General features: G+C 40.5%; 1 protein-coding gene across 1 annotated transcript in view; it reads right to left on the bottom strand.

Moving 5' to 3' along the window:
• Window positions 1–2,164: 2,164 nt before the first annotated feature.
• vps35l (VPS35 endosomal protein sorting factor like) overlaps window positions 2,165–14,315 on the bottom strand; it is a 170,733-nt gene continuing 158,582 nt past the window's right edge. The window contains exons 30-31 of the mRNA XM_080207060.1: window positions 10,323–10,469; window positions 2,165–3,818 (exon numbers count right to left, since the gene is read on the bottom strand). Of these exons, the coding sequence (XP_080063186.1) occupies window positions 3,720–3,818; window positions 10,323–10,469 (246 nt within the window). The 3' untranslated portion in view covers window positions 2,165–3,719. The remainder of the gene's footprint in view (window positions 3,819–10,322; window positions 10,470–14,315) is intronic.

Genomic DNA, 14,315 nt, shown 5'->3' with positions numbered 1-14,315 from the left:
GAAATCAAGTGTTAAAAACTGTAACTGGCCTTGATGTGACACAGAGTGACACTACCTCCTCCAGGAAGTCTCCTGCTTCACCAGGGTGTCAGGTCACATTTATAGACTGCCTTTAACAAACTAAAACATCCCAAGGCTGTTCACAACAGCATCATCAGAAATAAACAGTTACCTAACCTAAGAAACCCACAAGCTCGGTCAAAGAAATGGATTTTAAGGAAGATTTTAGTGGAGAAATATAGTTAGGGTGAATATAGTTAATGGTAACCAAAGGGAGGGAACAATGCAAGTAGAATGCTTGAAAACACACTTCAGTTGTCACAGCATTCCAGCTATTGTGATGAGTGACAGTAGCCCTCAGTTCACAAGAATTGAGCTGCTTCTTGAAAAATTGGGAGACTTAACACTACACATCATCTCAGCACTATCCCCAATTGAATGGGAAGGCTGAAGTGACAGGAAAAATCACCAATGGAATGAAAAAAATTAGACAAATCTACTACAGCTGTATACAAGGCAATCCTCAATTGAACAAACATTGACTGAAGGCATAGAAAAATAGTCCAAAGATTAATGTAATGCCACATGCAAACTGCACTCACGAAAGAACTAAAAGATGAGACAGCAATAAACCAGATTTTTGTTTTGAGACAACAGTTCAACCATTATCAGAGTTGGGCATTGGGAAATTGGTCAGGCTACAAACTCTGGCTGACTCCTGCTCAGAGCATCTAATGTGGCAACTTGGGTCACGCGTAGCACAGTTTTCACTGGGATCACACGTGGAAATGAACAACCAAATATACCAACATAATCACAGGCACAAATCACTAGAAACACTGTCTCTTCACTGCAGGCAGCCAATCAGCAAGAAAGGATCTCACTAGCTGCACACAAAACAGAATCATCAGTCCCCAAGGTCCAGCAATCCCCAACAAGGAAATATGACCACAAACTTACCCTGGCAACAAGTGCCATGGAAATAACACATCCCAGCCAAGGAACATCACTCAGATCAACAACCAAAGACAACATAGAACATTACAGCGCAGTACAGGCCCTTCGGCCCTCGATGTTGTGCTGACCGTAAAATCAATCTAAAGCCCATCTAACCTACACTATTCCAATATCATCCATATGTTTATCCAATGACCATTTAAATGCCCATAATGTTTTAGGCTGATTGGTGTTAACAAATTGTCCCTAAATTAGACCTCCCTTAATCTGGCACACATATAATTCTCTAAATTTGCACACCTTTATTGTGGAGTCCAAGAGGTGTAGACAAAAGTCATAGGTAGAAGGTAGTTGAGGCATTCACTGAATGTTAAAATGGCAGCGCGGGCTTGTTGGGCTGAAGGGCCTGTTTCCTGTGCTGTGTTGTTGTTGGCGAGTCCACTACTGTTGCAGGCAGGGCATTCTACGCCTTCACTACTCTGAGTAAAGAACCTATTCTGACATCTGTCCTATATCTATCATCCCTCAATTTAAAGCTATCTCCTCCCTGTGCTAGCCATCTCCATCCAGAACATGTACTATTAAGTGACCTGCACAATTTCATGGGCTATGCACGTGCAGAGATTGATATAAATATAGAACAATGGCCAGTTTGTGGATGTATGGATATAACAAGTTAGTCAGTTACACATGATAGTGTATGCAAAGTTGTTTTTTGTTTGTTAGGTAAAGGGAGATGTTTGATTTTGAAATTCAATCATTGCTACACGTCCGGCCTGGTTTGCTGTAGTCATGAACATAGAACATTACAGCGCAGAACAGGCCCTTCGGCCCACGATGTTGCGCCGACCAGTTACAAAACAATGACCCACTAACCTAAACCAATCCCTTCTCGTCCATAAACCTATCCACGGATCTCTTAAACGCCCCCAAACTAGGCGCATTTACAACTGCAGCAGGCAGGGCATTCCAATCCCTCACCACCCTCTGGGTAAAGAACCTACCCCTGACATCCATCCTATAACTACCACCCCTTAATTTAAGGGGTGGTAGTTATAGGAGACTCCTCACAGATATCTTACAGTCAATAAAGATTCTAGAGAGTGTGTCCATGAGCTCAATTCCTGTTCAGAGGAGTACTGAATTCTCCCAACATTTTGATAAACATTTATCTGTTCACCACCCCATTACCAAAAAGATAAACTGATCATTTGATGGCAAGTTTATTATGTAAATTGGCTACAAAATCTATCTACAGAAGACTGAAAATTAGTCTCAGCTCATTATAAATCAGGTAGTGAAATTTATCTTGCCTGGCAAAGTATTTACCCAGATAACAGTAATCGAAAATCACTCGTTTCTTAGTAATGATAGATAATGTCGAAGAAATAACAAACATGGGAGACTCAAAATGGGACAGAAATGAGTTCAGAAATGTAACATACATGATTTTTTTGTATACATAATACTAGTGTTATCATTTTTTACGTCAGTGATACAACGGAATGTTATACACCATATATCACTTTGAATTTGCCACTATAACTGTACCAACCAATCTGCTTTATTATCACAGATACAAGAACTGATTTAGTTTGTTTTAAATCCATTGAAAAACACATTCAATATGGTAACTGATGCACAAATCTGTTTATTCACCTGTTTGGGGTTTACATTTTTTTTTAAAGCATAATTCTGGTCCTCAATCTAAAAATCAAAAGTATTTTCCAAATACTTTGGAATTTGCCATTTATGATGTTCCAATCAGCAAAAATAAGAAATTCATTTTAACCCGTGCTATCAATAAAGAATGTTTCTCAATTTTCCCCTAAATGTCAGGGAGCAAAAGTTTTTCTCTTCCCAATTTGTACTGAAATTGAAGCCAGTGTATAAAAATTCTCAATTACCTGGAAAGAAAATTCCCCTTAAAGTAATAAATGAACGTGTTTGCCAAAAAGAGGAGAGAATCCAACAGCTTAAATTTTATCTTTCTGAGCACTGTGTACAAGTGCTTCTTCCTGGTGGCTGCCCACTGTCCAACCTCAATCAAACTCAACATTTCTCAGCCGAAACATCAGGTGGAATGTTAGAGGAAATAAAGAAACTTGATCCTCTACACCAACTCATTCATGATCAGTCAACAGCACCAATGGTAGTTGTGGTGATAAATTATGACACTATTTACAATCACAAAGAAAATACATGAAGATGGAAACTACCTCCACTCAAGTGGCCAATACAAAAAATCTTCTTTGCCAAATCACAGGTTGAAATCGAACAGCAGGACCACAAATTGGCAAACATTTATGGGTGAGGAAGAAATGATTCCAACCTCTTACACAGGTCACATCAGGCCTTGGATTAATTTCATTACATTGACATGATTTTGTCAATAAGACTTATTTATGGTACAAAGAAATTATCAATATGGGAGACTTGGCAAAATGAAACAGAAAACGAGTTCAGAAATGTTACAAGCATCAAGACGAATCTTAGTTTTCTCCCTGTACTTAACAGCTTCTGGTATTTCCTATAATCATAAAACAGAATCTAGCATGTGCAAAACCAAAAAAGCACCTTCAATATTGCTTCTGTGTGCTGCACTCTTCCTTCTAACCTTGCATGCAGTTTTTACAAGCCAAAAAAAATTAGTCACATACAGTGTTAAGGTTATGTATATTTAAGTGATTTTGTCTATATTAAAGGCAGACAGCATCTCGAGACAGCAGTTGTACTTGTCTGTAGCAAAAAAATATGGAATTTTAAGTCCGTGTTTGGAGCGGGAGCCTCAATGTTAAATCTGCAAAATGACTCATGCCCGGTTGTTTGCTTTGACGTTTGATGTGTTCGAGTGTTCTCACCTTCAAAATAATAAAACATCGATCAGACAGTTGATAATAAAACGTGGAGGTCAATAGAAAACAAGAATCTACAACACACAATAGATCACAATTCAATCACTATCTAAGAATAATTTCAAATGCAGGAATTTTCAAATATGAGGCTAAAGAATCAAATACCCTCTGCTGCAAAACTCTAATCTCAATTTTAATCTCTCATCTTTATTTCTTTTTATTTCCTCATTATTCCCACATCATTTATGTGCAGGAAAAGGAGGAATCCATTCAACTCATCAAGCCTAGCTATAACTATTCAATGAGAAGATGGTTGAGCTGTGAGCTAACTCAACATGCTTCCCTGGCCTCATATCCTTTGCTCATTGTATAAGGATAAGTGGAGGGCCTTCAGTGGTTACTGAAGTATTAACACTGGTGTTGGGTATTGGACTTAGGAGCTGTGTAGCAGAATAAAGACTAACTTCTGATATTTTTTATTCATGGGACATGGTGACACGGGCTGCCAACAATTTTTACCCATCCCTAACTGCTCTTGGAGGGCAGTTGAGAGTCAACCACATTGCTGTGGCTCTGGAGTCACAGGTAGGACAGACCAGGTAAGGATGGCAGATCTCCTTCCCTAAAGGACATTGGCCTATGAGGAGAAGTTGAACAAACTAGTATTGTTTTCACTGGAAAAACAGAGGATTTCCTTCCTTGAAGGACATTTGTGAACCAGGTGGGTTTTTCCGACAATCAACAACGGTTTCATAATCATTAGTAGATTCTTAATTCCAGATTTTCTTTCACTGAATTCAAATTCCACCATCTGCCATGGCAGGATTCAAACCCAGATCCCAGAACATGAGCTGAGGGTTAACAGTTTAATGATAATGCCACTCGGCCATTGCTTCTTCTTCACCAACTGGCTTTAAGAAGCATAACAAATTTAGACCTCAATAGAATCTGTCAATCTCAAGATTTAAAACTAATATTTGATCCAACATCAAATGTCATTCATGGAGGAGAGATTCAAATGTCTTCCACGATTGTGCGTGGAAGTGTTTCTGAATCTCACTCGAGTGACCTGGTGTCAATTGCTAGGTAATGGTTCCTAGTCCAAAATTCCTGCAGAAATAATTCCTTTCTAGTTATCGTTTCCTCGGTTCTTGAAAACCTTGATCACATCATCCCTTAATCATTCACTCTGTCCATGAATATTTTTGTAATTTTATGCTTCGGTCTGCACGGCTCATAATGCCGTCTATTCTTGTGTCAGTGACAATCTTCCAAAAAAACTATTTTATCCTCTATCAATAAGTACAGCAAATATTTGAGGCCCCGACTCAGAACCTTGAGATACCATCACCAAGTCACACACTGACAATGAGTTCCTGCCCATTATTCCTACTGTCTTTCGCCATTCAATTTCCTAACCGTGTTAATAATTTACCTTCAATTCCATGACATTTAACTATAACTAGAGTGGTGAAGGCGGCATTGGGCATGCTTGGTTTCATCGGTCAGAACATTGAATACAGGAGTTGGAATGTCTTATTGAGGTTATACAAAACATTGGTAAGGGCACACTTGGAACACTGTACAATTCTGGTCACCCTATTTTAGGAAGGATATTATTAAACTAGAAAGAGTGCAGAAAAGATTTACTAGGATGCTACCGGGACTTGATGGATTGGGTTACAAGGAGAGGCTGGATAGACTGGGACCTTTTTCTCTGGAGCGTAGGAGGCTGAGGGGTGATCTTATAGAGGTCTATAAAATAATGAGGGGCACAGATCAGCGAGATAGTCAATATTTTTTCCCAAAGGTAGAGGAGTCTAAAACTAGAGGGCAGAGGTTTAAGGTGAGAGGGGAGAGATACAAAAGTGTCCAGGGGGGCAATTTTTTCACCCAGAGGGTGGTGAGTGTCTGGAACAAGCTGCCAGAGACAGTAGTAGAGGTGGGTATGATGTTGTCTTTTAAAAAGCATTTAGATAATTACATGGGTAAGATGGGTATAGAGGGATATGGGCCAAATGTGGGCAATTGGGATTAATTTAGAGGTTTTAAAAAAAGGGTGGCATGGACAAGTTGGGTTGAAAGGTCTGTTCCCATGCTGTAAAGCTATGACTAGCTTGATGTGGAGATGCCGTCGTTGGACTGGGGTAAGCACAGTAAGAAGTCTCACAACACAAGATTAAAGTCCTACAGGTTTATTTGGTAGCAAAAGTCACTAGCTTTCAGAGCGCTGCTCCTTCGTCAGGTAAATGACTTAGAGGTTTGGCACAAACAAGAAGGGCCAAAAGGCCTTATTCTGTGGTGTAACATTCTATGGAATGGTGGAGCAGGCTCAATGGCTCCTACATCTTATGATCTTATGGTTTTGTCAGCTTTTGTTGATCATTGTATTTACCCCAGTTACCATGTAGAACCACTGAAACGATACCATTGGGGTGGTACGGTAGCACAGTGGTTAGCACTGCTGCTTCATAGCACCAGGAATCGATTCCCGGCTTGGGTCACTGCCTGTGTGGAGTTTGCACATTCTCCTCAGGTCTGCGTGGGTTTCCTCCGGGTGCTCCAGTTTCCTCCCACAGTCCAAAGATGTGCGGATTAGTTTAATTGGCCATGTTAAATTGCCCCTTAGTGTCTTGGGTTGTGTAGGTTAGAGGGATTAGTTGATAAAATATGGGGATAGGGCCTGGGTGGGATTGTGGTTGGTGAAGACTTGATGGGCTGAATGGCCTCTGTCTGCACTGTAGGATTCTATGACACACCATCTCACCCATGCCCACCCAGACACAGCCTATAGCACTTAATGTGCAGATCCAGGGGACTTTAGGGTTCCTGCAATCAGCACTAACTTGTGCAGCGAAATCCAGACACCCACCACCTGTATAAAAATAGGATATGTGCTTTTTATTATCTTTTTGTAAGTTTTTCCTTTCGCATCGTCCCTTTTGTTTTTGGCAAATAAGTGTTTGCTCCTTTGGAATATAAGCTGGTTCAAAATCACATTCTTTTATTTTTAAATCAGCTCCCACTGACCTTTTACTGAATTACACATTAGCTGATTTGCCGAAATGATCACAAAGTTTCTGTCTGCGCTGATTGAAGTCAGCCTCACTGAAAGTAAAACTCATGGCAATGCCATTTATTAAATCTGGCCTTTACCAAATCTAATTTAGCAAATTCCCTTGCTGGTTCTAGGGATATTGCTGCACATCCTTTCACAAATATATCCCTTCAGCTAGACTGACTGGGGATACTGATTTTCAAACAAAATCATTCTAAGAAGTTTCACTAAAGAATGTTTAAAATCACGAGTTTGAAATTAATCACATATTAAATGAATATCTATCCGCCCTATTTCAAAGAATGACCTCACTAAATTATAGAAAGATAGTTTCAGAACAAATTTAAAAATAGAATCATTTCAAATAGTTCAAAACATTCTTTTGACATAGAATCATCACACAGTTACAGCACAGGAGCTGCTCTTTCACTGCTTGTTGGCTCTCTGCCAAAATCCCAGGCCAAAATTTCATGGATTCCACACACCAACACCAACCCAGCCCCCTTACTGCTCCACCCCACTCTTCACCTATTTTGTTCTGATGTTGAAAGTCCACTGAGAGGTGGCAGAGCACTGAGACGGCAGAATGAACAGTGAGTAATTGTAACATACATTGGTAAGGACAATATAGACATGAGGAGGAATGTGGCCCTGCAGTACTCGAGAGAGGTGTCCCAAAAGGGTTATTATGAGAAACCTTAATAATCCAAACACAGACTAGGATAGGTCAAGTATTCTTTATCCAAACGCCTTGGGACCATTGACATTTCAAATTTCAGATAATTTTGGTTTTTAAAACTGCAAATAGAATTAGCTACAGTCTAACATAAATAAAATGGCTGTAAAAGTCAGATGTATCCCTAAACAACAAATACAGGGTATGTAGACTAAGTTTATTTTTGACATAAGAACATAAGAAATAGGAGCAGGAGTAGGCCAACTAGCCCTTCGAGCCTGCCCCGCCATTCAATAAGATCATGGCTGATCTGTCGTGGCTCAGTTCCACTTTCCCGCCCTCTCCCCATAACCCTTAATCCCCTCTCTTATCAAAAGCCCATCAACCCGCGTCTTAAAAATATTTAGCGAGGCAGCCTCCACCACTTCAACGGGCCATAAAAATCACAAGGTAAGCAGTTCAGACAAACAACTGACTTCCTGTGCTAAAAGCGGATGAGGTTAAAATAAAAAAGTGCAGTTTCTGGATGTGTTTGATATTCCGATTCAGGGATAAAGGATACTTGACCTGTAACGTAAAGGGCACCAACTTGGAGTTTTGTGATGTGGCAACTGCAAGGCCTGATGTGGGGGACATGGACTTCCAAAGGTCATCTGATACATTACTACACTGCAGACTGAAGAGTCCTTCCTGGGGTCCAGGAGCAGAGGGACTAGGCATACAATCTGCATTACTCATCGACAGTGGCAAAGATGGGGACAGCAGTAATACAGCAAGCTGTATCCTGGGCTTCATTAATACAGGACAGAGCACAAGAGCAAGGAGGTTATGCTGAATTTGTATAAGACACTAGTTCAGCCTCATCTGGGGTATGGCATCCAATTAGGGTACTGCACTTTAGGAAGGTGAAGGCATTGGACAGAGTGCAGAAAAGGTCCACCAATTAGGATTCAGAGATGAGTCACAAGGATAGATTGGAGAGAACAAAGAAAACCACAACTCTCGGCCTTTCAAGCCTGTGCCAATCATGATGCCCCAACAGAAAAACCTCCTGCCTTCCTCGATCCGTATCCCTTTATTCCCCCCCATCCATGCACCCATCCAGATGCCTCCTCTGGCAGCGCGCTCCAGGCACCCACCGCCTCCTCTGGCAGCGCGCTCCAGGCACCCACCGCCTCCTCTGGCAGCGCGCTCCAGGCACCCACCGCCTCCTCTGGCAGCGCGCTCCAGGCACCCACCGCCTCCTCTGGCAGCGCGCTCCAGGCACCCACCACTCTGCATGAAAAGCTTAGAATCATAGAACCGTACAGTGAAGAGGCCCTTCGAGTCTGCGCCGAATACAGTCCCGCTCAAGCCCTACCCCCATATCCCCATACATTATACCCACTAATCCCTCTAATCTATACATCCCGAGACACTAAGGGGCAATTTCTTAGCATGGCCAATCAACCTAACCTGCACATCTTTGGACTGTCTCCCAAACATCTCCCTTAAACTTTCCCCCTATCACCCTGAATCTGTGCCCCCCCGTGTAATTGACACTTCCACCCTGGGGAAAAGCCTCTGACTATCCACCCTGTTTATGCCTCTCAATTTTGTAGACCTCTGTCAGGTCTCCTCTCAGCCTATTTCCAATGAAAACAATCCTCTCCTCATAGCCAACACCCTTGAGACCAGGAACATTCTGGTGAATCTTCTTTGCACTCTTTCCAAAGCTTCCACGTCTTCTGGTAGTGTGCTGACCAGAACTGCACGCAATACTCCAAATGCAGCCTAACCAAGGTTTTATATAGCTGCAATATGAATTCCCAATTCTTGTACTCAGTGCCATATGCTTTCTTAATCACCTTGGCCATCTGAATTGCCACTTTTAGGGAGAGTTTATTTATTAAATTGGTTACAACTAAGGCTAAATTAACACTGCAATGAAGTTACTGTGAAATTGCCCTGTGGACTTACACGCCAAGATTCCTCTGTATTTAATGTTCCTAAGCGTTCTGCCACTCACACCCAAATTTGATCCTCCACGATGCATCATCTCGCATTTGTCCGGATTAAACTCCATCCGCCATTCCCGTACCCAAGTCTCCAATCTATCTATATCCTGTTGGATCCTCTGACAATCCCCAGCGCTATCAGCAACTCTACCAATCTTTGTGTCATCTTACACAAACTTACTAATCAGACTAGCTACATTTTCCTCCAGATCATTTATATACATTTCAAACAACAGAGGTCCCAGCAATCGTCCCTGTGAAACTCCACTAGCCACAGATCTCCATTCTGAAAAAAAAAACCCTTCCATTGTTACTCTCTGTCTTCAATGGGATTGTTCTCCTTGGAGAAAAATGTAAGAGGAGGTTTGATAGAGATGTTCAAAATCACAAAGGGCTGAACAGGGTCAATAGGAAGAAACTGTTCCCAATCAAAAGAATTGAAAATGAATGGACATTGATTTATAAAGTCAGCTAAAGAGACGAGGAGAAACCTTTCACACAGCGGGTGGTCTGGGTCTGGAATGCACTGCCCAAGACAGAACGGTGGAGGCAGCTCTCGTCGAAACATTCAAAACGTAATTAGACCGTTATCTCAAAAGGAAGAGTGTGCAGGTTACAGGAAGGTGGTAGAAGGATGGTACTCAATGAACTGCTCATTCAAGAGTCAGTGCAAGCTCGATGGGCTGAATGGCCTCTTTGTACACAATAACAATTCAGTGATTCAAGCATGTTCTGAAATGACAACAGCGATGCATCATAACTGCGTGTTCTGTCCTTACCATAATTTTGGTATCAGCAAAGCCATGTTTTTGGGCGAGATTCCACAAATTCACTGCTAACTGATTAAGTTTATTGTTTTGCAGATCTCCATGTGTAACAATACTGTTAAACAAAGACAAAGCTAAGGCACTCTGTCGTTTCATAGTCTGTAAAATAGAAAAGGCATTAAAAAGTATTTTACATCAATAACAAAATCAAATAATCTTAAAGTAGACCACCCCATGATCCTGTACATTATTATTCAGGTTGGGTCCATTTTAAATTCTGTTCTCAGGATGTGACCATCAATTCCAAGGCCAACACTTCTTGTCCATCCCTAATTACTCTTGGGAAGGTACAGGTGACCCATCTTCTTGAACTGCTGCAATCCATGTGGAGTAGGTACATCCACAATGCTGTTAGGAAGGGAGTTTCAGTGTTTTGAACCAGAGACAGTAATTGAAAAGCTGATACAATTCCAAACCAGGATGGTGGGTGACTTGGGGGGAACTTGTAGTTAGTGATAGTGTTCCTATACATCTGCTGTCTTTGTCCTTCTGGATAGTGCAGTTTGTAGGCTTAGAAAATGTTGCCCTTGGTGAGTTACTGCATTATGTCTTGTAAATGATACTGTTAGGAACAATGTATGATTTTAGGTTTAATTTGCATTTTGTACTTGAGTGTTAAGAAAATTGAAACCTATTTTGGTTTCATTTAGAGGTTTTTGTGAGCTGGGTGCCAGGAAGTCTGCGGCTCTGTTTGTATAAATGGATTTTTAATGAGAGTTTTACAACTTCTGAAGTGAAGAGGTGGACTTGAGTGAAGGCACAAATAAACAAAGTAGAAAAAACTGCTATTATCCAGCAAATCGTCAAAGTGAGAATGTTCAGCGGTATTCACAACTCCTCAGAGACCGAAGCAAGATCCGGACAATATCCAGGCTTGCGCTGATAAGTAACGTTTGCACCACACGACCGCCAGGTAATGACTATCATCAATAAGAGAGAAACTAATCATCGTCCCATGACACTCAATGGCACTCCCATTGCTGAACGTCCCAATATCCACACATTCACCACTCTCTGGGTGAAGAAACGTCTCCTCTCTTTAGTTCTAAAAAGTTTACCCCTTTGTCTCAAACTATGACCCCTAGATCTGGGTTTCTCACCATTGGGAACATTCTTTCTGAATCAATCCTGTCTAATCAGAAGTTGTGATGACACAAGAAACAGCAAAATAGATTTTGTCTTTACTTCAGAGGCCTCCTTCAATCTTATTTACACCATTAAGGCAATATCATTCAATTTGAAACCGCAGCTATCCCTCCAGGTTCCTCTGGTTTCTACATTATCCCATTAACAATTCCAGTATCAATCTCCAGAGCTTCTATAAAGCCTGACATTAACAGGAAACATGAAAGTCAATTATTTACAGCACAGTATGAAATGCCATTCTAATTCGAAGGAGCTCAGTGTGACTGGCATTGACACATGCTGATGTGCGTGAGATACTTATTTTTTAGAAAATAGAAAAGCATCAGTTCTGAATAGAGCTCAGGCTTGGCTGGGTGACTTTCCCCCAACAGAATCACCTTATTATAACCAGCTGCTTCTGCAGACAGAATGTAACAATAGGGAATTTGAATTATCTGCAAGCTTATTCTGACCATATTTTTCACCAATGAAATGACGTTTCTTTAGTTTTCCTCCCATGAATCTTGACTGTTGGTCTAATTTCAGATACCAGCCAATTGAATAACAATCCAATAATCACTGTCTCCATTTGATATTCTCTCCCCAAGGCAGCAGAGTCCCCAAGGAGGCTACCAGCTCCTTTCGCTGCAAGTATTTTACTCGGCTCTGTATTAGTTCTCCACATTAATGCAATGAAACGCGCCAGTCATTGAGATTTTTCTTTAAAAAGCACAATAGGAAAGAAAAATTAAGAAAATAAATTGGTAGGCTGTCACTGAAAGAGCAGTCATCAATATTCTTCACATTTACTTTAATTATACCATATTCTATATAAAAACAGGCAAAGTAACAAATCCTGGCGAGATTAAAGAAAAAATGCTTCAACATTATATAAATAAGAGAATTGGAATTCCAATAAAGCCATGAACCAGAGGGTTGGTCTGTAAAAATTCACAACATAAATCTGGGGTAAGATTACCTTCAGACTGTCACAGATGCAGCATTTATCTGCTTCACTGCATTAGAAATTCTGTATTTTTCTGTTTCTATATAAAAATTAGTCAAGATAAAAATGTCACATTTAAATTGGATTCTATAAACTGTTAGCTCAATGTGATACGGCCTTGAATGTGAATATTTTTATGACTATTTGAAGAGGGGTAAACATCAACTCCCCTAATTTACCACTCCAGGTCTGGCTGGAACAGGAGTTTTTGTGAATTTAGTAAGGATATGCTTTCCCAATAATACTGGAGTCCTACTACATACACTTTATTATAAAGTATTAATCAGACATGTCTTCAGAGCTTAAGTTAAAGAATGAGATAAGTTTATTGACCCAACTGCTCAAATTTAAAAAAGGGTAAATCGTAACCCTCGTTCATACATCTCACACATTCCCAGAGATACAACACAAACACGCATGTACACATGGTAGAAAATGAGGCTAGACTTGAGGATATTTTTCCAATTCCTGAATAAAAAAATCAAAGAAATTCTGCTCTCGATGCAATGATTCTACTTTGTACCCATTTTGTTCAGTTGCTATCCTGGATGTGGCTGCACAGAACACAGTTCCACGTTTTATCCCCAATAGATCTTGGTTGGTTATATTTCTCTTTTCAAGATGGTTACTCTGAAGCATCTGTGATGCGACTCCTTTGTAGCCTCAGTATATCCTTCAATCTGACTTGGTAAATATTCCTTAAAAAGCCTTGCTGACTGTTTATCCCATCAGAATTTGATTACCATATCAGCTGTAGTCAGTGCATTGTAGAAAAGATAACTACATCTTTGATGTCTCATCTCAAAGTGAAAGTTAACAGGATATGTGGTCTTTATTGCTTTGGGGGAAGGGGGGGTGGTTTGGTTTGAGAATCTGATCCCATTCATTCTATTTGGGTAGAACGTGAGTTGTATATCTGTCCCATTATCTTAATGGAATTACAGTTTATTAAAATCCAACCAGAAAAAATGGCATTAGAAATTGTATCTTTGTAAAATAAAAAACATTCTTATAACGGAATGAGTACACATTGCTCCATCTAATATCTTCAAATATTAAACATCAAGTATGCATCCCTTGTTGTAAAGTATTTGTAGAGTGCCCAAACAGACTTCTGAACTTGTCTTTTAGGTTTCAAATTAATTTTGCTTCATTTTCTTGTTACTGCAGCAGTACGGTGCCCAGTTCCCCAATGTCTATAACATTATTGCCAAAAGTAGTGTTCCCACGTTTTGAGAAAATATTGTTACAGGAAATCACAGGAGAGACATCTTTTTTTCCACACCACAAACATAAGGTGCCCACGGCAAAGTAGCATGACAGCAGATGGCATTGTGCATTACGGTAAGCAGCACAATACAAAATATTTGAATGTAGCACTGTAGCAAGTTTACAGGTAGGGAAACATCTTTCGGTGCTTAAACAGCTCTTATGATATAGGAGTGGTAGTGGCATGGTGGTATTGTCACTGGACTAGTAATCCAGAGACCCTGGGTAATGTTTTGAGGACTCAGATTCAAATCCCACCATGGCAGACAATAAAATCTGAATTAAATAAAAATCTAAGAACGTAATAAGAACATAAGAAATAGGAGCAGGAGTAGGCCATCTAGCCCTTCGAGCCTGCCCCGCCATTCAATAAGATCATGGCTGATCTGTCGTGGCTCAGTTCCACATTCCCGCCCTCTCCCCATAACCCTTAATCCCCTCGCTTATCAAAAACCTATCAACCCGCATCTTAAAAATATTTAGCAAGGCAGCCTCCACCACTTCAACGGGCAGAGAATTCCAGAGATTCACCACCCTTTGTGTGA

Source organism: Carcharhinus amblyrhynchos, chromosome 18, assembly GCF_965287045.1.
Source record: "Carcharhinus amblyrhynchos chromosome 18, sCarAmb.v2.hapA, whole genome shotgun sequence".
Lineage (NCBI taxonomy): Eukaryota > Metazoa > Chordata > Chondrichthyes > Carcharhiniformes > Carcharhinidae > Carcharhinus > Carcharhinus amblyrhynchos.
The sequence above is the reverse complement of the archived record's forward strand: the minus strand, read 5'-3'. Positions and strand labels throughout refer to the sequence as shown.